Consider the following 24,720-nt stretch of genomic DNA (forward strand, 5'->3'; position numbering starts at 1 on the left):
AGAAAGAAAAAACATCTTTTTAAATGACTTTTTAAAATCCAGTTCTTTGGGAACCCTCTGTTGGGTATTGCTAATTACTTTTTTTTTCCCCCTTATCCTGTTTGTATTTTTTCCCTTTTAAAAAATCCTTTTATTATTTTTTAAACAGAATTATTTTTAAGTTTTTTATTTTGTTGGGTTGATTTATTATTACTATTATTATTTTGCACTGGGGAAACAGAGGCAGAGAGTTCAGCCTGCTTACAAAATCTGTTCTTTAGTCTCTAGCACAACAGAATGGAGGCATTTCTAGGAAAACCTTTCTAGATCTAATTCTGAACAGAAGAAAATTGGTTAGCAAGGTGATATGTCAAAAATCTTAGAAGGAAAACCAGGTTCTTTTACTAGCAGAAGGAAAGCAGAAAAGACAGAAAGAAACATTGGGGGAAAAAAATCAAAATCTAGGACAAGAAAAGAGGTTATGATACCTCTAGACGGATCTTACAGAACCAGGTCCTAGAGTAACAACAGAACATTAACTTAGAATTATTCAGACACACACACACATACTGTCTCTGTAGATAAAATAAAAATATGAGCCAGACACTAAATTTTGTGAATTTTTACTTGGTTGAATCCTATGTCCAAGGGAAGTTGGTCTGTACATGAACCCGAAAGTAGGGTTCTAGTAGGTTCAGTCTTCCAGGTTAATAATTCGGTTAGTGACCTTGCAAGTCATATTATTACCAATCTGACTTGCATGTGATCTAGATGATAGAATCAGGAATTAAAAGGCCTGAAAGGCTTTAGAGCAAGTTGAGTAAGAAACTTAACATAAAAATAAATTTAAGTTTGTTGACTGAGATAAAATACACAGTGTGACTCAGCCTGGTTGAGTGCATACAGTGTCATTTTAGGAGACCTGGGTTCAAGTCCCTGACCCCCACCTGCAGGGGAAAGAGGCTTCACAAATGCTGAAGCAGGTCTCCAGGTGTCTATTTCTCTCTCTCCTTCTATTTCTCCCCTTACACTCTCAATTTCTTTCTGACCTAATAAAGGAAGAAGAAATAGAAACATACAGTGACATTAAGTACAGAGCTGGGGGGAGTTGGTCAGTAGCGCAGTGGGTTAAGTGCACATGGTGCAAAGTGCAAGGACCAGCATAAGGATCCCGATTTGAGCCCCCGGCTCCCCACCTGCACGGGGGTCGCTTCACAAGCGGTGAAGCAGGTCTGCAGGTGTCTGTCTTTCTCTCCCCTCTGTCTTCCCTTCCTCTCTCCATTTCTCTCTGTCCTATCCAACAATGACAACATCAATAACAATAATAATAACTACAACAACAATAAAAAGACAAGGGCAACAAAAGGGAAAATAAATAAAATTTAAAAATTTTTTTAAAAAGTACAGAGATGGGGCAACAGTGCTTAGCCAAGAAAATTTAAGTAAATTAAACTAAACTCTGATTAAATTATTCAGGTCCCTTGGACATGTTTCCTTATTTAGTGAAAAAACAAATGTCTTGACTAGGTGACATCTAAGGTCTACTCCACCTCAAGATTCAATAAAGTGTTTAAAGCTTACTATTTTTTCTTAAATTCTTATATTCCATTCTATAATTGGCTATTTACTTTTGGATTGTCCATTTCTAAAACAAACAAACAAACACCCATTTTTCAGCTATGTGTTGAGTACTGGGTGTTTTATATAAAATTTATCTGACCCTAACATTTCAACATCTGCTCAAGTACTTATTGCCCACCTACTAGGTGTCAGGCATTTTTAGACCAGAGTATGTAAAGAAGCTAACAATTGACAGTGCTTCAAGCTGTTAAAGAAACTTTGGTATTATTAGGTTGCCCACAAGGGGGCAGTAATTTTCCCTACTGAGTGGTTTCATGGGCTGGATTCTGACTTAAAATGAGAAATTAGCATTTAATTTCTGACTTTCAAGAAACATTATAAATGAAGCAGCTTTCTAAATAATTAATCAACAAATGACAGTCATGAAGACAGAGTCTTAAGAAATTTTTGTACTGACAATTTTCACACCCTTGCATTCAGTTTAAATAGAGTAAAAATGGTGTAGTTTCCTGTCAGACTGCACACATGAACATAAGCATTTCCTGTCAGACTGCACACATGAACATAAGCATTTCCTGTCAGACTGCACACATGAACATAAGCATTTCCTGTCAGACTGCACACATGAACATAAGCATTTCCTGTCAGACTGCACACATGAACATAAGCATTTCCTGTCAGACTGCACACATGAACATAAGCATTTCCTGTCAGACTGCACACATGAACATAAGCATTTCCTGTCAGACTGCACACATGAACATAAGCATTTCCATTGCAGTGGAATTCTAAAAGCGATACCTTCTTCATCTTCCCACTCCAGATCTAAGGACGTGCTGTCATCATTCCCACTCGTTGACTTAGTTTTGGTCATCAAATCACAACTGCTTTCTGTGTTTGGTGTCAAAACTGTGGCATCTGATGACAGTCCTAGAATATACACCCAACACAAGTAAATGTGGTTCCCTGTCATCTTTCATGGTAACCATTTATTCTGCAATCTCTCTCTTAAATATATATATTGGGTGGGGGTAGATGGCATAATGGTTATGCAAAGAGACTCTCATGCCTGAGGCTCTGAAGTCCTAGGTTCAATCCCCCACACCACAATAAGCCAGAGCTGTACAGTGCTCTGGTGTTTCTCTTTCTCTCTCTGCATCTCTCTCAAAAATAAAATACTTTATATGTATATATTTATATATATTACTATAACTTTAAATACCACAAGATGTACTCAATGAACTCCATGCATTGGCGATTGTGTTAGAGACAGTACAGAGGGCCTTTGTTATTTTATAACATAGTAAGCACACACATTCAGATGAACTACAACCTTTCCAGATATAATGGACTGTAGGCAATAAACTTAATAGCCAATTTTAATAGGGGTGGCCAAAAAAAACAATTGAAAAAAGTTTAATGATAAAACAAGTGAAAATTATTTACACTTTCAAAAGGTACAAAAGATCGGGCTTCTCCAACTTGGAGGCTCATTTAATCGTGAAACAGCTATCTGTAATCAGTCTCTATATTAATTCCTCCAGCTTCCCTGTTGTTTGCTGGGAGATGAAGACTAGGGAAGGGAATGCCTGATTCCCTACCTACTTTCTATTGAAACAGTTGTGACCTTTCTTTCCAGGTATGGAAGGAAGGAAGATACTGTGCGGCTGAGGGCTAGTTAATTAACATAGGAGAGCAGTGGTCGTTGATGGGTGGAAGTTCTTCAAGAGAAATCGAGCCAGGGAAGCCGATTATCTGAACAATGTGATGGGAAGTAAATTTAAAATGTACACAGAATGTTTAGAAGGACTTACTACTACTCCGAAACACTTCATACTGTGACTTTATGTTTCTCAAACAAGATTCAAAGTCATCCTCTGGTCCTGAACTGCAATGAAAGTGAAATTTTTTATAAAAATACATTCAGAGATTCATAGTAGGTGCATTATAATGCCTGGATAAGTTACAGCAAGTACTGGTGGTATTTGCTATGAAAGTCTACCCCCAAATTAAAATCTACCCACAATTACTGTATAATTAAAGTAAATTAAAACCAATGAAAGAGCATTTGTTTTTCTCAGTGCCAGTAACAAACTGAGGATAATATGATATTGGTTAACTGTGAAGTCAAATCTCCAAGCTTTACAAAGTCCCAGCTTGCAAGCTGCAGTCACAAAGAACTGACAAATTCCTCTAACCAGTAAGAAACACTTGTGGAAATTTGACAGTGGAATGTGTCTTCTAGGGGCGGGGTGGTAGCGCACCCTATTGAACATGCATGTTACAGTGCACAAGGACCTGGGTTCAAGCTCCCGGTTCCCAACTGCGAGGGGGTGGGAGGGCAGGGGGGAAGCTTCATGAGCAGTCAAGCAGGGCTGCAGGTCTCTTTCTCCCTATCTCCCCCTTCCCTCACAATTTCTCTGTCTCTATTCAAAATAAATAAATAAATTTTTAAAGTTTGTCTTCCAAAAACTGATCACATGTAAACTTTTCTTATAATGACAGGGAGGGGTTAAGCAAAAAACACAACCATGGCACAAAGACATTCACTGTGTTATTGTATCCTTTCCCCTAAGGAAGATATGGCCACTCTTAAAAATGTAATAAAGGTCAATTTAATATGTGTTCATCAGTTCCCAACATAAAAAAAAAAACAAACTCAAGTACTCATGTTCTTTATAAGAGTTTCTTTGAGAAACACACACACACAGACAGCTAGAGGTGAACTGTGCTATTTTTTGAAATAACAACTTTTAAATTTTTTAATTATCTTTATTTATTGGATAGAGACAGCCAGAAATTATGAGGGAAGGGGGTGATAGAGAGGAAGAGAGACAGAAAGACACCTGCAGCACTGCTTCACCACTTGCAAAGCTTTCCCCCTGCAAGCCTGGGTCCTTGTACATTGTAACATGTGCGCTCAACCAGGTGTGCCACCACCTGGGACCGATATAACATCTTTTTACCACCAAAGACAGTTATGTTTCACTGTTTACCTTTGACAGTCGCCACTGTTGGAAGGCTGATAGCAGTGCACAACTCTCTGCCTTTCTTGCTTTGGAGACATAATGCAATATAAAAATCACTTTGTTGTACAATTACAGATTTTTAAACCACTCATGCAATGCCCACAAGTTTCTTTTCTAGTTTCTAGAGAGAAAACCAAAAGAAAATCACTCTACTGGAGGTCCCCCCATTAGCTTCATCACTATGCACATCTATTCATACAAATCCTCCTATTTACCAGTGGATTCTCTCTCAGATTATTGATAGTGACTAGAAGAAACAGCTGTAAAAACAGGTATTTCTGTCTGTGTCCTTAACATTTTTCTTCTGTATCTTAGATCATCTCATAACCAGAAGGAGGAAGGACATGAAAAAAAAAAAGTTGTAACAGTACAGAGTACTATTCGAGGTGAATGAAGGAGTAACAAAACAAAGTTCAGAGTACCCAGCTCAGCTGACTAGAAAGCAGCAGCAGGATTTGGAAGGTGAGTCCCTCAAACAATGGTTGGCTATAGGCCCCTGGCATGCCATCATTTTTTCTTTACCTGTCAATTGCAGCTGGTGGCAGTGGAGCTCTAGCTCAGTCATGGGGCTACTATGAAAACCATTATCTGTACTGGTTTGCGTCAGTGCCTGGCGTCTAGACCTTTACATGTCCCCTTATCGGTATTTAGCCAAAGGGCACAGCCAGAGAACCAGAATATGAGTGCATTTAGTCCTTAGAAGGCAAGCTGGAGTGAATTCGTTATAGTAAAAAGAGCTGTTCACAGTATAACCAGGATACTTTGACTTCTGCATAGAAGACAGGTCATTTTAAAACTTTCCCACTATTTAGAACTTACTTAAAAAAAAAAACAAAACAGAAAGGAGGGACACAGACTACAAAGAAATGACCTAACAGTATTACAGACTGTGACGGACACAAGTTTCCTGTTTCTCTTAAGTTACGCAGTGGTTTGTGACGTGGTCTTCATACTACAGCCAACACCTCGGTTGAGAATTCACACACAGGCAGAACCTGTAGGCAGACACTGAGCCAGTTCTGACGAGCCACTGCTATGTGGGAACTTTGGCTCTTGAATTACTAGCTGTGGAATCTCAAGCAAGCTTTCCTCATCTATAAAACAGGGATTGAAAACAATGCCTGTCTCTAGGGATTGAGGGTTGAACAAGGCAAGCATATGGGAATGACTAAAAGCAGTCCCTGACCAGGGCTCCCTAAGTGTCTGCATTAGTACCTCTCTGACACCAGGGTAACTCACATTAGTAAGTGGTACAGCATGAAAACAGTTGCTTTTTCTTATAGTATCCCCACCATGTCAGAATACCCAAACGCCCGAGGTTGTAAGAATGATGGTGAAAACTACACTGTATTCCTAAAGGGGGCAAGACCATCCAGTTTGTCCAATTCTAGGGAGTATAAAAAATTCCAGCAGTTCAAGGAAATGTAAAAAACAAAATCAAAAACAAAACATAAACTAACAAAGGTTGTGGGTGTCATATGTTTTAAAGATTTATTTATCTACTGTGGGAAAGAGAACGGAGCAGAACACTGCTCAGCTCTGGCATAAGGCCGTGTCAGGGGTTGAACCTGTGGCCTGGGGCATCAGGCATGCAAATGGTGCTGACGGAGTGATCGGAGTGATCGTCTAAGCCTTGGACATTCTATTCAAAGGCTAGTTTGGCACTATTTCTACCTCCAAGTCCATATATATGAATACTAGATTTCAGAAAATTTAAACATACATCTTTGGGATCAATAAGAAATTACCCTTGACTAATCTAAACACCATTTAGTGTCACACATGTAATTGGATGTTCTTTCTGTCAAATGATTCAACTAATTTGTCTTTAGAATTCCTGAGAACAGAGGCATAGTATACATTTGCTAGTAAACAAGCAAGAAGCCTTTGATTGGGGGGGGGGGGTGTTGTTCCACCGCAGCTGTGTCAGAGAGAATCAGGAGAAAGCAGCCCTAATGTGCGCAGGGGGGTCTGGTCCCCTCACCTCCAAGAGCTTTCGCTGCTTTGCTGCCCTGGCTGCTTCACGCTGGGCAGCGTATAAAGCTTCTTCTTCTAGTCTTAACTTCTCTTCTTGTAAGGCTAACTGTGCATGAACAAAACAATAAGGATTAACAAAAATCAGAACCTGTCTAACTGCTCTGAAGAGAAAATGCTTCTACTTATGAAAATAAAAAGTAAATTAGTAAAAGGTGACTGAGTTCCACAAAGCATAATAGAATCAAAATGGCTGTGATTTGTTTCAATTTTTTTTTCTTACACAAATGACTCATATGATATCAAAACATATTCTAGAGTTCTTTGGGAATCAAATTACAAAGCGATAGCCTCTACTTTGCATAGACAACAAAAATATTGCTTCCTTCAAAAACTAGGTGATGATCTTCATTATCAACAGGAGTTCCAAAGCCTAGAGCCCTGGTTGCTGTAGAGGTTTGGGTCCTGACTCCAAGATCTTTCATGTCACTGGCTACCAAAAAAAAGTAAGCTTTCCCAGAGCTCACATCTCACTCTGATGCACACATAGTGTGAAAGTTATTACTATCAAGAAAAAATACGTGGTCCGGGAGTAGCTCAGTGGATGAAGCGTTGGACTCTCAAGCATGAGGTCCCAAGTTCAATCCCTGGCAGCACATGTACCAGAGTGATGTCTGGTTCTTTCTCTCTCTCTCTCTCTCCTCCTATCTTTCTCATGAATAAATAATAAGAATAAAGTAACTTCAAATTAAAAAAAAAAGAAAAAGTACTTTTACATTTAAGCTATAGTTCATTGTAGCATACCAAGTGGGTTGGTTGGTGACAATGAGTTGTATGTCAAAGTCAAATTAAACTTCAACATATTTCTTTTACTTTGCTGCCTTTTGTAGATAATCTACTGTAATGGTAGAGGCCATTTTCATATTCACAGCAAAATAAACACTACAGTTATGGCCGTTAACAAGTTCTTGGTTCACTTACTAAAAATAAATGTAAGACAAAGTGACTTGGAAAAAAAAATTTATTTGGGAAACAGAGTAATGTTGGTTTGAATCATCAAGGTGTATATATCCTGCCAGAGTCTCTATTGTGAATTAAAAAATTATTTTTAGAAGAATGTATCATCAGTCAGTGTGCAATGACTGATAAATTAAGACGTGCTAATGCAAATTACAATAAGCTGGAACCACTGTTAACTTTTAAATCACTTTCATTCATATGCATCTAAATATAGGTCAATTGATTTTAGATCAGTTAAGTAGTAATAAACATTAATAAAAGACTTTATGATAACATGTATTTCAGCAACATAAAAGATCATTCACCTCTTTTTGAATCTTCATATCCACATCTCTCTGTTTTTCAGCAATAGAATCATAATGTCTCTCTCTTAGGTCAACAATTTCTTCCTCAGTAAGAGGCCTACATAGATCAAGGAAAGAGAAAAAGAAAAAAGAAAGAAAGAAAAAACATTCTGGCAAATTTGAATCAAAGTTCACAAAATCTCTGAAACTGAATTTTTACTGTCAAGAAATACATTAAAGCAACTGAAGGGTATGATTTCAGTTGTCAGAATTAAAAGTAAACACTCTTATTTATTTTTTAAAAATTTTATATTTATTTTATTTATTCCCTTTTGTTGCCCTTGTTGTTTTTTATTGTTGTAGTTATTATTGATGTCTTTGTTGTTGGATAGGACAGAGAGAAATGGAGAGAGGCGGGGAAGACAGAGAGGGGGAGAGAAAGACAGACACCTGCAGACCTGCTTCACCGCCTGTGAAGTGACTCCCCTGCAGGTGGGGAGCCAGGGGCTCAAACCAGGATCCTTACGCAGGTCCTTGCGCTTTGCGCCACCTGAGCTTAACCTGCTGCGCTACCACCCGACTCCCAAAAGTAAACACTCTTAACACTTGGAGTTTAGAAGTGAACTGAATAAAACAATAGCTTATGAAAGTATTTTTTAAGCACTCTAACCAGCATTTGGGAGATGTGAAATTCACTTTCTATCTGTCTCAGTCATCGGACAGTATTCCCAAATGTTCACCACTGCCCCAGGCCTTGAACCTCCGTTCCCCTTTCTCCCAGCGTCTCTCCTGTGTGGGTAGCCTGCCACTTCAAGCTAGTTTCTCATGTTTTGTATCCACTTGTCCTTGTCCTCTATTACTAAGCCATCTACCCAGTACACTCACTTTGCTTGTATGCTATTTCCATGATTAGCCCTTTCTGATAACAGCTGCTTGAGGAATTCCAGCATCTACCTGCCCCCACCCCCACCCCCAGCCCTGGCAATAGCTCCTTAACTCATGACCCACACCTCAAGCACCCTACATTTACACCTCAAGAACCCTACATTTACACCTCAAGCACCTACATTAACAACTCAAGCATCCTACATTTATACCTCAAACTCCTACATTAACACCTCAAGCACCTACATTAACACCTCAAGCATCCTACATTTACACCTCAAACTCCTACATTAACATCTCAAGCATCCTACATTTACACCTCAAGCATCTACATTAACACCTCAAGCACCTACATTTATAACTCAAGCACCTACATTTACACCTCAAGCATCTTATATTTACACCTCAAGCATCCTACATTTACACCTTAAGCATCCTACATTTACACCTCAAGCACCCTACATTAACACCTCAAGCACCTCCATTAACACCTCAAGCACCTCCATTAACACCTCAAGCATCCTACATTAACACCTCAACCATCCTACATTTACACCTCAAACTCCTACATTTACACCTCAAGCATCCTACATTTACACCTCAAGCATCCTACATTTACACCTCAAGCATCCTACATTAACACCTCAAGCATCCTACATTTACACCTCAAACTCCTATATTAACACCTCAAACTCCTACATTAACACCTCAAGCACCTACATTAACACTTCAAGCATCCTACATTTACACCTCAAACTCCTACATTAACAGCTCAAGCATCCTACATTTACACCTTAAGCATCCTACATTTACACCTCAAGCACCTAATTAACACCTCAAGCATCCTACATTTACACCTCAAGCACCTAATTAACACCTCGAGCATCCTACATTTACACCTCAAGCATCTACATTAATACCTCAAGCACCTACATTTATACCTCAAGCACCTACATTTACACCTCAAGCATCCTACATTTACACCTCAAGCACCCTACATTAACACCTCAAGCATCCTACATTTACACCTCAAGCACCCTACATTTACACCTCAAGCATCCTATATTTACACCTCAAGCATCCTACATTTACACCTCAAGCACCCTACATTAACACCTCAAGCATCCTCCCATCCAAGTACTAACCAGGCCCGACCCTGCTTAGCTTCCGAGATCAGACGAGATCGGGCGTGTTCAGGGTGGTATGGCCGTAGACACACCTCAAGCATCCTACATTTACATCTCAAGCATCCTACATTTACACCTCAAGCATCCTACATTAAGACCTTAAGCATCCTACATTTACCCCTCAAACTCCTACATTAACACCTTAAGCATCCTACATTTATACCTTAAGCATCCTACATTTACACCTCAAGCACCTACATTAACACCTCAACCATCCTACATTTACACCTCAAATTCCTACATTAACACCTCAAGCACCTACATTTACACTTCAAGCATCCTACATTTATACCTCAAGCACCTACATTAACACCTCAACCATCCTACATTTACACCTCAAATTCCTACATTAACACCTCAAGCACCTACATTTACACTTCAAGCATCCTACATTTATACCTCAAGCACCTACATTTACACCTCAAGCACCTCCATTAACACCTCAAGCATCCTACATTAACACCTCAAGCATCCTACATTTACACCTCAAACTCCTACATTTACACCTCAAGCATCCTACATTTACACCTCAAACTCCTACATTAACACCTCAAACACATACATTAACACCTCAAGCATCCTACATTTACACCTCAAACTCCTACATTAACAGCTCAAGCATCCTACATTTACACCTCAAGCACCTACATTTACACCTCAAGCATCCTACATTTACACCTCAAGCATCCTACATTAACACCTTAAGCATCCTACATTTACACCTCAAGCACCCTACATTAACACCTCAAGCATCCTACATTAACACCTTAAGCACCCTACATTTACAACTCAAGCATCCTATATTTACACCTCAAGCATCCTATATTGACACCTCAAGCACCTACATTTACATCTCAAGCATCCTACATTTACATCTCAAGCATCCTACATTTACACCTTAAGCATCCTACATTAACACCTCAAGCATCCTACATTTACACCTCAAACTCCTACATTAACACCTCAAACACATACATTAACACCTCAAGCATCCTACATTTACACCTCAAACTCCTACATTAACAGCTCAAGCATCCTACATTTACACCTCAAGCACCTACATTTACACCTCAAGCATCCTACATTTACACCTCAAGCATCCTACATTAACACCTTAAGCATCCTACATTTACACCTCAAGCACCCTACATTAACACCTCAAGCATCCTACATTAACACCTTAAGCACCCTACATTTACAACTCAAGCATCCTATATTTACACCTCAAGCATCCTATATTGACACCTCAAGCACCTACATTTACATCTCAAGCATCCTACATTTACACCTTAAGCATCCTACATTAACACCTCAAGCATCCTACATTTACACCTCAAGCACCCTACATTAACACCTCAAGCATCCTACATTTACATCTCAAGCATCCTACATTTACACCTCAAGCATCCTACATTAACACCTTAAGCATCCTACATTTACCCCTCAATCACCTACATTAACACCTTAAGCATCCTACATTTATACCTTAAGCATCCTATATTTACATCTCAAGCACCCTACATTAACACCTCAAGCATCCTACATTTACATCTCAAGGATCCTACATTTACACCTCAAGCATCCTACATTAACACCTTAAGCATCCTACATTAACACCTCAAACATCCTACATTTACACCGCAAGCACCCTACATTAACACCTCAAGCATCCTACATTTACATCTCAAGCATCCTACATTTACACCTCAAGCATCCTACATTAACACCTTAAGCATCCTACATTTACCCCTCAATCACCTACATTAACACCTTAAGCATCCTACATTTACACCTTAAGCATCCTACATTTACATCTCAAGGATCCTACATTAACACCTCAAGCATCCTACATTTATATCTCAAGGATCCTACATTTACACCTCAAGCATCCTACATTTACACCTCAAGCACCTACATTAACACCTCAAGCATCCTATATTAAACACCTCAAGCATCCTACATTTACACCTTAAACTCCTACATTAACACCTCAAACCCCTACATTAACACCTCAAGCACCTACATTTACACTTCAAGCATCCTACATTTACACCTCAAGCACCCTACATTTACACCTCAAGCATCCTATATTTACACCTCAAGCACCTACATTTACACCTCAAGCATCCTACATTAACACCTCAAGCATCCTACATTTATATCTCAAGCACCCTACATTAACACCTCAAGCATCCTACATTTACACCTCAAGCATCCTACATTTACACCTCAAGCATCCTACATTAACACCTTAAGCATCCTACATTTATACCTTAAGCATCCTACATTTACATCTCAAGCACCTACATTAACACCTCAAGCATCCTACATTTACACCTCAAACTCCTACATTAACACCTCAAGCACCTACATTTACACCTCAAGCATCCTACATTTACACCTCAAGCATCCTACATTAACACCTCAAGCACCCTACATTAACACCTCAAGCATCCTACATTAACACCTCAAGCATCCTACATTTATACCTCAAGCACCCTACATTTTATACCTCAAGCACCCTACATTTACACCTCAAGCATCCTACATTAACACCTCAAGCATCCTACATTAACACCTAAAGCATCCTACATTTACACCCACCAAGCCCTCGTGTATTCCCAAGTTCTTTAGGCAGGCTCTTTTCTCCTAAAAGTCAAACTCACCCCACTGCAAGGTGAATTTTTTCCAAAAAGCTGGTTTAATATAAAAATACTATAAAAATACTGCTTATGTTGGAAGACATTAAGTCCACATGTGAACATCAAAATATTTGGTGTTCCAAACAATTTTTTTTTTTGGGCGGGGGAGGTTTGATGGGAGAAGGTCATCCCTAAGGCTTCATCATTTCTGGCCTACTTTTTCAGATAGAAGTAGAGAAAGGGGAGGAGAGAGACTGCAGCACTGAAGCTTCTTTCAGTGCAACCAGGCTCATTCACACAGCAAAGCAGTTTCGTAGGCCCAAACCAAACTTTTGTGGTATGTGTAACTTTGTGCAACCAGAGAAAAATAAGGTCCTAAAATTCCTCAAAGCAAGCAGATGACAGAATCTGAACTGACAGCCTTGTATATATTTCAAACAGAGCTTGTTAAAAAATAAAAGCAGCAAGCCTTACCTGTGATTGCTTCCTGGGCTCTCCCCCTGTACAGAAATCAGATAGTTAAAGAAAATTTACTAGCTGATTTCTACTTAAATCAAACAATTTCTGCACAACCAAAACATTACTTAACTATGCTATACATTTCATTATCAAAAGTGTTCCCAACAAAAAGCTTTGAGTTTTATTATTTCTCTAAGGCAAAATGACTTTAATATCTGGCCTAATTATGTAACAGCCAATTGGTGGGTATTTCTTAATTTCTCCTAACAGGCATTTATCTGGACCAAAAGAACATTTTGGGATAGGATAGTTCACAACATATTACCTAGCTTCATCGTTACAGGTGATCTTCATTCATTTGCGGAGTCTGCATGTGCAAATTCCCCTCTAGTTAAAATCGGTATCTGAACCTCCACTTTGTTGTTATTCTCAGAGCAGAAGAACATCTGAGCCTCCTGGCACACACATTCCCAGCTGAAGGTGAGCCCTGCTGTCACACTGACTCTTCCAGGGGATTCACTTTTTATCCTGACCTGAGGCTAGTGTGTAGATGCCATTTCTAAATAGGATAACTAAATGAAAGTTTCTCAAATGCAAGAAAGCTCACACAAGCCTTATGGAGAATACAGATGCTTCACTCAGGCAGGAGGTGCAGTGCTGCTGGGGGTGAGTTCAAAGTTAGTGAACCAACATAATGTATATCAAAACAAGATGTCACTCAGGAACATTAAAACTATGTCCCCTGTTGACTGGTTGTCAGAAGCTGTTGTGAAGGGAAGCTTGTGTTTTTCCTTGAGGAGTGATGGTTCAACACTCCGTTCAGTACTGGTCTCAACCGTCCAGAATCTAACTACCACAAGTAATGAGAAGTGACTGTTTTCTTTCAGAGGGTGAGGAATTATCTGAGTTCTTTTCCAACCAAAGAGATGATAATAATTTTCAAAGCCAATTTACAACTACGTATCACTCATACTGATAAAAAATGCTACTCATATCTGACAACCAAAATATATGACCAAATTAACAGCAGAGATTAAATTCTAAATCTAGGAAATAAACTTACAGGACAGGGTGGCATTACTAAAACCAAACACAAACTATAACATAAGAGGATGGAAAGTCTGTCTGCTCAGTTTAAACTAAAACAAGCAAATAAATAAAAAACAAAAAACCGTCAACCAAAACCACCACGAAACAACCAAGCATGGAACTTTTAGAAAGCAGTATGGTGACAATATGATTATATTTAAAACTCAAGAAGATTTTATATTTACCAATTGTCAGAAACCTCAGCAATATGATGTCAACTCTTAGTTTATACTTGTTTTTAAAAAAATATGTGAAGGTCAAAGTAATCTCTAAAAAGGAAAAACAGATAGGGCCTAAGAAAAATTCATATATTTCAGAGAAATTTTACTGGGAAGTAAGAGGCTTTCCAAGTTCTCCACATGTGGTCTACCAGATGATAATAAATATTCTTTCTTTTTATAATCTTTATTTATTTATTGGATACAGACAGGCAGAAATTAAGAGGAAGGGGGAGACAGAAGAAGACAGACAGAGAGACATCTGCAGCACTGCATCACCAACTGTGAAGCTTCCCCCCTGCAGGTGGGACCAGGGGCTGAAACCTGGGTCCTTGTGCACTGTAACATGTGTGCTATAAATATTACTTAAGAAAGGATTGACATCCAGATCAACTTGGGAGATGCTAAGCTGAACAAATGCTCTTTAATAGCAGCTGCTCTCACAACCACTAGTTCCCTAATTTATACTGGGAGATAAGTCTCCTGTACAAACTCTGGGACATGCTGCGCTCAACAATAATTTCAGTTTGGTTTGATATATTCTCTTTCCTCAGAAAACAACAATGACAAAATGCCAGCGTTTGCAGTCACTTTCCAGCCTAACTCATGCTAGGGGTGAGAATTAGGTGGTGAGATAATTTGCATGAATGCCAGTCAATAGTTTTTTTTTTTTCTGGCAATATTTTTTTAATACAAACAAAAGCTCTCCTAACTATACCAGTACATAAGAACTAGACAGACATGTCACTAATTCCAAAATGTACTTCTTTTTTTCATATTTTAATGTTACTGTATTTTAAAACTTGTGCTCTAGGTGAGAGGTTAAAAAAAAAAACTCAACAAAAAGAACAACTAAAAAAATAAGATAATGGGTAAAATCAGAAAGTGACAGTAGAATGAATATGAATATATATAAATTAGATCCTCTCTTAAAAAAAAATCCATGAAAACCATGGTAAAAATGATGGCTCTACTTGAGATTATTGAGGAATTTTATCTATCTGATCACAAGAATCTAGAAATATCCCTTCTTAGAGTCCCCCAAGTTCTACAGAATGCTTTAAAATCAGTTTTATCTGCGGGAGTTGGCGGTAGCGCAGCGGGTTAAGTGCAGGTGGTACAAAGCGCAAGGACCAGTCTAAGGATCCTGGTTCGAGCCCCTGGCTCCCCACCTGCAGGCGGTGAAGCAGGTCTGCAGGTGTCTGTCTTTCTCTCCCCCTCTCTGTCTTCCTCTCCTCTCTCTATATCTCTCTGTCCTATCCAACAATGATGACATCAATAACAACAATAACTACAACAAAGAAAAAACAACAAGGGCAACAAAAGGGAAAATAAATAAATATTAAAAAATCATTTTTATCCATACATATATGTATCTGTGTGTGTGTATATGTATATATATATATATCTGATTTCTATAAGTATGTATGTATATAATATATATGCTTTATAGTAGTCAATTCTAAATTATCTGCTACTATTAACTGGTAAAAGAAGAAATAAGGGACTTAAAAGTAAAAATAAAAACAAAAAATTCTAAAAGAAGAGAAAACATATTATAAAATAATTGTTAAACGTTAATAATATGACTCTCAAGAACAAAAAAGGGGTTTTGCCCAACCATGGGAATACTTACTTCATCACTTTCTACTAGATTCTCAAACTGAAAGAAACAAGAAAGAAGTGTTAGGAGGGGTGTTTGCATATGGGACCAAATGACTAAGCAAACAAGCAAACAAAAACAAATTCACTTTGTCATCTCAAAAATAATATACCTTGATATGCATTAGATACTTGAGCAAGGATCTTTTTCTACATTAGTTCATTTGATAAACTCAACAGTCCCACAAGAGTCAAGACAGCAGACACGACTGGTATATTAACGACTGCAGGTCAAAACGAATTACAGCAATTTTCTACATACATTAAAAACCTAGAAAATAAAACTTCCACTGCAATTGAGTATTTCACTATATTTGTTTTAAACCTACATCGACAGGATTTTTTACTCTACGGCTACTTACTAAAAATCCATTAGTACTAGTAGTTAGTCATTATTCCCAATTACAGCAACTTTATAGAGGCAGGAATATAAACAGTTGGACCCAATTGTGACAAAAACTATTGTGTCAAGAGATCTAATGGAAGTCATGACAGTCAAATTACACTACCAAACTATTTGTATTTTATTTATTTATTTATTTAATTGGGGGGATTATTTATTTATTCCTTTTTGTTGGCCTTTTTTTAAATTGTTGTTATTGATGTTGTCGTTGTTGGGTAGGAGAGAGAAGGGGAAGGCAGAGAGGGGGAGAGAAAGACATCTGCAGACCTCTTTCACCACCTGTGAAGCAACTCCCCTGCAGGTGGGGAGCCGGGGGCTCGAACCAGGACCCTTACGCTGGTCCTTGCACTCTGAGCCACCTGCGCTTAACCCGCTGCACTACCACCTGACTCCCTACTATTTGTATTTTAAATATAATTTTTACAAATAATCACTTGAAATAAATGAAAGATTTTATCATTAGTGCTATTTTGGTTTTAAGATCAAGGAAACCATTCAAAAGGTTTAAAGGATAGCAGACTCTAAAGAGATGACAGAAAAATGTTTGAAATTACTATCTTGAGTTTATCACCTGAATAATTTTGTGACTTTTTAAAATCACATTACTGGTTTCCATGCTTTCTTATTTCACAACGAAGGCTATAAAGTGCAGTGTTCACATGTGGAACTCCAGCAGTTTGAGAAAGGAATTTAGGAGCTGTCACTTACAGCTTATATGGGATAGCCCAATTCCTTTACCTGCCTAAGCTTTTTCCCTTTTTTTTTTTTTCTCAAAGATTGATTAATGAGAGAGAAAGAACCAGAGCATCCCTCTGGCATCTGCAGCATCTGCAGTGAACTCAGGAGCTCATGCTCGAGAGTCTAGCGCTTTACCTACAGCACCACCTCTTGGTATTTGCCTCAGCTCCAGCAGGGACTGAGGAAAGAGGAAAAGCTATTCTGCGTTCCAAACAAGTATTCTGGCGGCAGGCCTGTGTGAGCTAACAAACCAGACTTGCTTGCCTGAGATTCAAGAGGTGCCAGGTTCAACTCCAGGCACCACCATATGCCAAAGCTAAGCACTGCTCTTATCTCTCTCTGAGAGAAATACATATTTTTTTACATATAAAATATTTTATGGGGCCGGGTGGTGGTGCACCTGGTTGAGCGCACATGTTACAGTGCTCAAGGACCCAGGTTCAAGCCCCCCGTCCCCACCTTCAGGGGGAAAGCTGCACAAGTGGTGAAGCAGGGCTGCAGGTGTCTGTCTCTGTATCACTCCCTTCCCTCTTGATTTCTGGCTGCCTCTGTCCAATAGATAAATAAAGATGATGCAAAAAATTAATAAACTATATTTTACTATTCAAACCCCTATTGACATATAAGTCTGTAATATAAAAATAAACATTTTTTTTTAAAGACAGCAAATTGTATTTATTTATTTATTTATTGGGTGTATATATAGAGAAACCGAGAGGGCTAGGAGAGCTAGAGAGGGAGAGAGACATCTCAGCACAGCTTCACTACGTCCAAAGCTTCCTCCCATTACAGGTGGGGACCAAGCACTTGAACCTGGGCCTTTGCACATGATAGCATATGTTATAACACCACTGCCTGGCACCCCAAAGAAATATATCTTTAAAAGAGAAAGTCCTTGGTGATTCTGCTACACCTCTCCTAAGATGGGCCTGCCATGGGTTTCTAGGACCACTGGCTCAGTGAGACACCACTGATCAAAGACCCCCACTCATATGGAAAACTGAGAAATGTTATGCATGCACAAACTATATTGTATTTACTGTCAAATGTACAACATTAACTCCCCAATAAAGAAATATAATTTAAAAAAAGACCCCCCCCACCCATTGAATCTTGTAGGGTGGAGGAAAAAAACACTTAAGTAGAAATAGCAACTCTGTAAGAGGAACAGCACCTTAATTTCTGATAAACTTCTTGCTATCCAGCCCTCCCCCAATACTCCAAATGCTTCCCTATCTGCTAGCACCAATAAAACTGAAATTATCAATTGTCCACATTAAGCTGAGCTTCAGATCCTTCTCCCTTAATACAAAACCTCCCTCCTGAAGGTACTTGTAAATCCATTTACACTCACGACTTTACGTACCTCTATAGTTAGGTGCTCACCTCTTGAGCATGTTCTAAAATACTTGGATCTGGAGGGAAAAACAGAAAAACAGCTTTGAAAAAAAAAAAAAAAAACAGAAGTAACCCCCAGAGTGAACTGACATAGTGGCAAGAAAATATTTCCTCAAGAGCAAGTTAAAATTCTCTAACATGAAGTATCTTATTAAAAGGACCCACCAATTGATCTAATAACATAAACATTTCAGATTTTTAAATTTCTTGATAGTCATGAGCTTAAAAGTCAATCAATATCAACAAACTGGTACTAGTGTTTACTAGACATATAATAATAAATTAATTTACTCTACTTACTACAGGGAACAGAACATAACTAAACCAAATGTATCTCAATTTTACTGTATCAATTTTACTAGAATACTGCTGTGTTAAATCATATGTAACAAGAGTAAGTTCCTAATTTAGTTAAACATCAAAAACAACCATATGCTAAGAGTGGTTATCTCTTTATGGATGATGGGATCATAAGTACTTATACAAAACTGCATACTTTAAATTCTCTTCCCATACCTGAGCAAGTAAAATTAAAAACAGTGCACATACACAACAAACAATTCATTAAGTTAATTTTCCCACTAAGGCTAGATACTGAGTTTATTTTATGCCATTTTTTTCATACTGTGCAATATGTCAAATCACAATATACATTTTGACTACCTAGTTTTGTCGATTATCTCAATCTGAAACAAAATTATTTTCTTCATTGCCAACTAGTGACACACGTCAAATGAGTATCTTTGTTGTGTCTATTCCAAAGTTACAAATCCAAAATCTGGTATAGGACAAACTGACACAAACTCTCCTCAACTGGAATTACCAGGAGATGAGTAACAAGACTTTCTCATAGTGAGGTTTCTGTTATAGCTGCCAAAATGTAAGAAGACTCCCCATCTTCCCATGGGAATATAAACTCAGAGTGAGGGTTCCTGATATGTCAGGACTCTTGGACAAAAAGTACTCCTTTAGGAGATGGGAAGGGTTCTGGGGTTATGGATGCATCAAGAGTCTTTGTGAGAGAGAGAGAGAGAGTGAGAGAGAGAGAGAGAGAGAGAGAGAGAGAGAATGTGTATGTGTGTGTGTGTGTGCAGGAAAGGCCAGGGTGAGTGGGAGTGAAGGCCCACCCTATTACCAGTATTATGTTTTTATTATTATGAAGAATCTAGAAAGAGTAGTGAAATTACAGATGCTATTTTTCCCTGTACAACTCGAGTTATATAAGATGCAAAGCCATTTGATTACCCATTAATAAAATACACCGGCTACCATTGATAAAATACACAGGATTTGGTATTGTCATTCTGTAGATCTAGTAATTCATGGAATTTAGCTGAGATAAACACAAAATCCCAGTTCTCTGAGCATCTTGTATTGCCTTTTTTCTTCGTTCTCAAATAAAAACCGAAGTGTGTCAAGCCTTCTAAGAGCACCATGTTCTTGCATCAGGACTCAAGTCTAAAGTGATGCACGCTCCTTTTCCAGCAAACACCACTTCCCTAAATTAGAACCACCTCTGACTCAGTGTTTCACCTTCCAGACTTAATTCCATGGGCTGAACTGAATGCTGTAACACAGGTGAATAACAGTACATGTTCTGGGGACAAGTTGTCAGTATGACTTCACTGCTGAAGCAAAGCTTCCAGCTGAGTAGCACACTGCACACCAAAGGACTCACTGCCCTTCTGTCCCAGGGCGGAGCCGCCGTGTTTTTTCCCCAGCATCTGCAGACAAACAGCCAGCTTTAGCAGCCTTTCTATCCAGATCTGGTTATAACACCATTATGCTCGTCTGGCTGACCCCTGAGGACTGACCTAGAGAGGCCACAGCTGGCCCCCAGACCCCACAGGGAAATTGAATAAAGAGACAACTATCTCTCAAGAGCTGGAAGGGGCTGCCACAAATTAGGTTTCTGACAACCTGTGTGTGTGTGTGTGGGTGGGTGGAGTCATGTGACAGTGCTGAACGCTGCTCCTGAGGACCAGCTGCATTCTTCCTCTGCCCAAAAGTTAGTCATTCCTTGAGAAACCCAGGATCCTCGTAAGAAGACCTTTATACCTAAAACAATTTGATTTAGATTGCTGTCTTTACAACTAGTCCTGATGAATTAACAAGAGTCTAAGTAATAGCATGGCACATGGCAAAGAATCATTTAAGCTTGCCTGCTCCTGCCCCCCCTCCCTTTTTCCTGCCTCTAGGCTCTGATCCAGGCTTGGTGCCTACACTATTACGAATCCACTGTTCCTAGAGGCTGTTTTTCCTATTTTTGTTGCCCTTGTTATTGCTGTTGGATAGGACAAAGTGAAATCGAGAGAGGATAGGAAGACAGAGGGGGAGAGAAAAACACTTGCAGACTTATTTCACTGCTTGTGAGGTGACCCCCCTGCAGGTGGGAAGCAGGGGGCTGGAACTAGGATCTTTACTCAGGTCCTTGCGTTTCGCACCACTGCACTACTGCTGCCCACCCCCTTCCCCTTCTGTTGGCTCTCTATGATAGTGTCTGCAGCCTGTTGCCCTAAGGAACCTTGGAGAAGTCCCATCAAGTTTTCATCTGCTGTTTACTGTCCATCTCAGGCTCCAGACAGTTACATTGTGTGAGTGTCTTTAGTCAGTTTGACGGTGCAGGGCCCAGGGCCCAAACTGACCAGTGCACGCTGGTAATGGTGTCCTTGTGAACCAAGCTCGAAAACAAGGTCTTGTGCAAGGAATGTTCAAGTTCCCTGGCTACCAAAAGAGCCACATCCCCAGGAAGTGGGGCTTCACCAAGTTCAATGTGGATGAATGGGAAGACATGGCAGTTAAAAAGCACCCCATTTCCCAATGGCTGTGGGGTCAAACACATCGCGACTGTGCTCCCTGGGACTAATGGTGGGCGCCATGCTCATGACAGCCTTGGAGTTAACCCCACCTCAATCACACCCAACCTGTGAGACAGACACAGACAGAGAGGAAGACTTCAAGGAAGGGAGTAGGGGAGAATTAAACTGGAAGGTAAACAGATAAGCAAAAGAAGTTTGAGGGGAAAATAATTCAAGCTTTCCTTTTAAGACAGATTAAATTGAGAATCTATTCACAAAGGGCACATATTGATTCCTACTCCAGTAAGAGGTAAGGTTATTGACAGATTACATATTCAATTTGACAAAATCAGAGGCACCATTTCATTAGAAGAGCTCCAGCCTGGGATTTTATGGGAAAAGAAACCAAGAAATGTGGTGATACATACTTTAAAAGGAATCAGAGAGCCAAGTGATTCAATGTAGCATTTCAGATTTGAGAGCCAACAGTAAATCAAGTAAATTAAAATTAAAATCCTTTTGTGGTCCGGGAGGTGGTGCAGTGGCTAAGGCACTAGACTCTCAAGCATGAGGTCCCGAGTTCGATCCCCGGCAGCACGTGTACCAGAGTGATGGCTGGTTCTTTCTCTCTCCTCCTATCTTTCTCATGAATAAATAAATAATTTTTAAAAAATCCTTTCATAGTATTGAATGCCAAAAGGGCTAACCAACTTGGACTATGATTTTTCCAATGTTTCCTGTAATAAAGTCCTGATAGATATATTTTTTTATCTTCTATCAGGAGCAAGGAAGAAAGATCCTGGCAATCCTTCCCTATTTATCCAAGGTAAAGATGAGAATTTAAGGGACAGAAGTTTAACTAGAGCAGCGGATTTGCAGAAGGAAGTGTGTTATTTATCCTATAGAATTTCTCACTTCCTAGATTTGGCAGATTTTCCTTGTTGTTTTTTTTTTTTTTAATTTTCTTTTTTCTAACACTATAGTTCCCATGTTATTGGAAATTTGATGTGGAAGCTTGATTAATTACATATATATATTATTTTTTATATTTATTTATTTCCCTTTTGTTACCCTTGTTTTTTTATTGTTGTTGTAGTTATTATTGTTGATGTTATTGATGTTGTCATTGTTGGATAGGACAGACAGAAATGGAGAGAGGAGGGGAAGACAGAGACGGGGAGAGAAAGACACCTGCAGACCTGCTTCACCGCTTGTGAAGCGACTCTCCTGCAGGTGGGGATCCCTACACTGGTCCTTGCGCTTTGTGCCACATACGCTTAATCCGCTGCGCTACCGCCTGACTCCCGTATATGTATATATTTTAAATATTTTAAATAAGTGGTGTGTAAATGATTTCACTGCTACTGAGGAATGGGGGGGGGGGGGGGGTAGGACAGAGCCCAAGACTAAAGCATTTGTTTCTGGCAATATATGGTACCATATATGGTGCCGTATATGGTATTGGTGATTGAACAGGCCTCAGGCTTGCAAATCCAGTGCTCAGATACACTGACTTAGCTCTCCAGTTCTTGAGCACCATTTTAAAGGCAAGATTTCTTCATATAAGGCAAGATTTCTTCATATATGGTACTTGTAACAGAAACCAAATTATGAGACACTTTATTTTTGCCTGTCCCACTTTTGCTAATGCTAAGGTTCAGCTTCATCCATTAAGAAGCTCTGCATCCACCTCTTACCAAAAGGTTTTTGAATCCATTGATAACCAATGCTCAACTCCATTATGTCATTAGAGGGGTACACAGTCATGATTTTCCAACTCTTTAACATCTCTCAAGAATTTAATAGTTCTATATAAGAACCTCACTGGAGAATGATAAAGAGATAGGAGACCTGAGACTTGCTTTGAGAGGTCAACAAGGATCTCTGAGCAGTACAGGAAGGAAATGATGGTCGTATGACTCACTAAGAAGTAATGGGAAACAGGACTGAAGGAATGCCTGGCAGGTGTACTAGCGTATCAGCTTGCTAGTTAGTGTGTTAGCTAAGGAGTGAGTGTAAAAGGACAGATCAAAGATGTCCTCTAAAGTTCTGATCTGAGCAACCTGAGTTTGTTGTTTACAGAGATGAAAAGGGCTGAGGAAGGGGTGGGTCTGGGTTTACTGCTGCCTCGACCTTGACAGACACATGTCATTAAGAGTCTGGGTGAAGAGTCTCCCACCCAGATTCCAAATCGAGAATGGCCATGCAAACAAAGCAATGTAATGTAAACACAAGTCTTCACCTTAGGTGAATAAGAATACTATTCACTATCTTTTTTTTCTCTCTCAATTTCTTTCCTATCCAACAACGACAGCAATAACAACAATGATAAACAACAAGGGCAACAAAGGGGGGAGGAAGCCTCTAGGATTTGTAGTACAGGCATCGAGCCCCAGCGATAACCCTGAAGGCAAAAAAAAAAAAAAAAGAAATGTCCTGTGCCTCCAGTGGCCCCCCCCCCCAAAAAAAAAGAAGTCCAATCCTAGTCTAGCAGCAGAAATTTGGTACTAACCATTTAAAGTACATGTCCAACAATCAATAGTGAAAAGTCTTAAAAATAAATAAAAAACCAGAAACGAATACAAAAGCAATGTTGGTTGCAAAGGTCTAACTCCTGCTGGATACTTTCATCATTAACTTCTGCAGAATCTAAAAATAACATTGTCTAGAGAAATAACAGTTTGACTTCTTCAAATTGAAAAAAAAAAAAAAAGACAAGCAGTAGTTTATTGACCTTCAGTTTCCAGCTACACAGGATGCAGAAAAGTCCAGTGCAGAACAAGCTATTATTGGAACCAGGGGTCACTTAGTGGGTAGCATACCCACCTTGCCATGTAAGTGCTTTATGTTCAGGCCCCAACACTGAGGGAAGCTCATCAGTGCTGCAGCATCTCTCTCTCAGAAAGACGAAAAAACAGCTGGGGAGTAAGCATACACACACACACACACACAAACATGGGAGGGAGCTATTACAACGAAAAGAGAAAAAAAAAGATATCTACAGAGTATTTACTTCTCCAGGGGTAGGTTTTTATATGTATGAGCTTAGCTTCTTTTATTTAAAATTTTTTATTATTATCTTTATTTATTGGATAGAGACAGAAATCTAGAGGGAAGGGGAGATAGGGAGACAGAGAGACCTGCACTACTTCACCACTTGCAAAGCTTTCCCCCTGCAAGTGGGAACTGGGGGCTTGAACCCGGGTCCTTGTACATTGTGACATGTGTGCTCAACAGGGTGCACCATCACCTGGCCCCCAACTATGAGCTTAGCTTCTTTCTATATGTACTTAATGTACACTTCTTGCCACAAGAACAAGAATACCTACGAAGCACAGCGACCTCACTGGATAGGTCAGCTCTGTCTAACACAA

The 24,720-nt window shown here is 39.3% G+C and overlaps 2 protein-coding genes across 4 annotated transcripts in view; one reads left to right on the forward strand and one right to left on the reverse strand.

The window, feature by feature from the left end:
* Positions 1-24,720, forward strand: part of TIFA (TRAF interacting protein with forkhead associated domain) — a 344,732-nt gene that overhangs the window by 14,872 nt on the left and 305,140 nt on the right. The window lies entirely within an intron of this gene.
* AP1AR (adaptor related protein complex 1 associated regulatory protein) overlaps positions 1-24,720 on the reverse strand; it is a 39,237-nt gene that overhangs the window by 3,088 nt on the left and 11,429 nt on the right. The window contains exons 2-9 of one of the 3 annotated variants that reach the window (XM_007534509.3): positions 18,517-18,565; positions 15,984-16,010; positions 13,056-13,081; positions 7,889-7,985; positions 6,574-6,672; positions 4,557-4,615; positions 3,375-3,448; positions 2,362-2,490 (exon numbers count right to left, since the gene is read on the reverse strand). In XM_007534509.3, the coding sequence (XP_007534571.1) occupies positions 2,362-2,490; positions 3,375-3,448; positions 4,557-4,615; positions 6,574-6,672; positions 7,889-7,985; positions 13,056-13,081; positions 15,984-16,010; positions 18,517-18,565 (560 nt within the window). The remainder of the gene's footprint in view (positions 1-2,361; positions 2,491-3,374; positions 3,449-4,556; positions 4,616-6,573; positions 6,673-7,888; positions 7,986-13,055; positions 13,082-15,983; positions 16,011-18,516; positions 18,566-24,720) is intronic. The other 2 variants (XM_007534510.3, XM_060186244.1) reach the window with 2 other exon arrangements.

This window comes from Erinaceus europaeus, chromosome 2, assembly GCF_950295315.1.
Source record: "Erinaceus europaeus chromosome 2, mEriEur2.1, whole genome shotgun sequence".
NCBI classification, from domain to species: Eukaryota; Metazoa; Chordata; class Mammalia; order Eulipotyphla; family Erinaceidae; genus Erinaceus; species Erinaceus europaeus.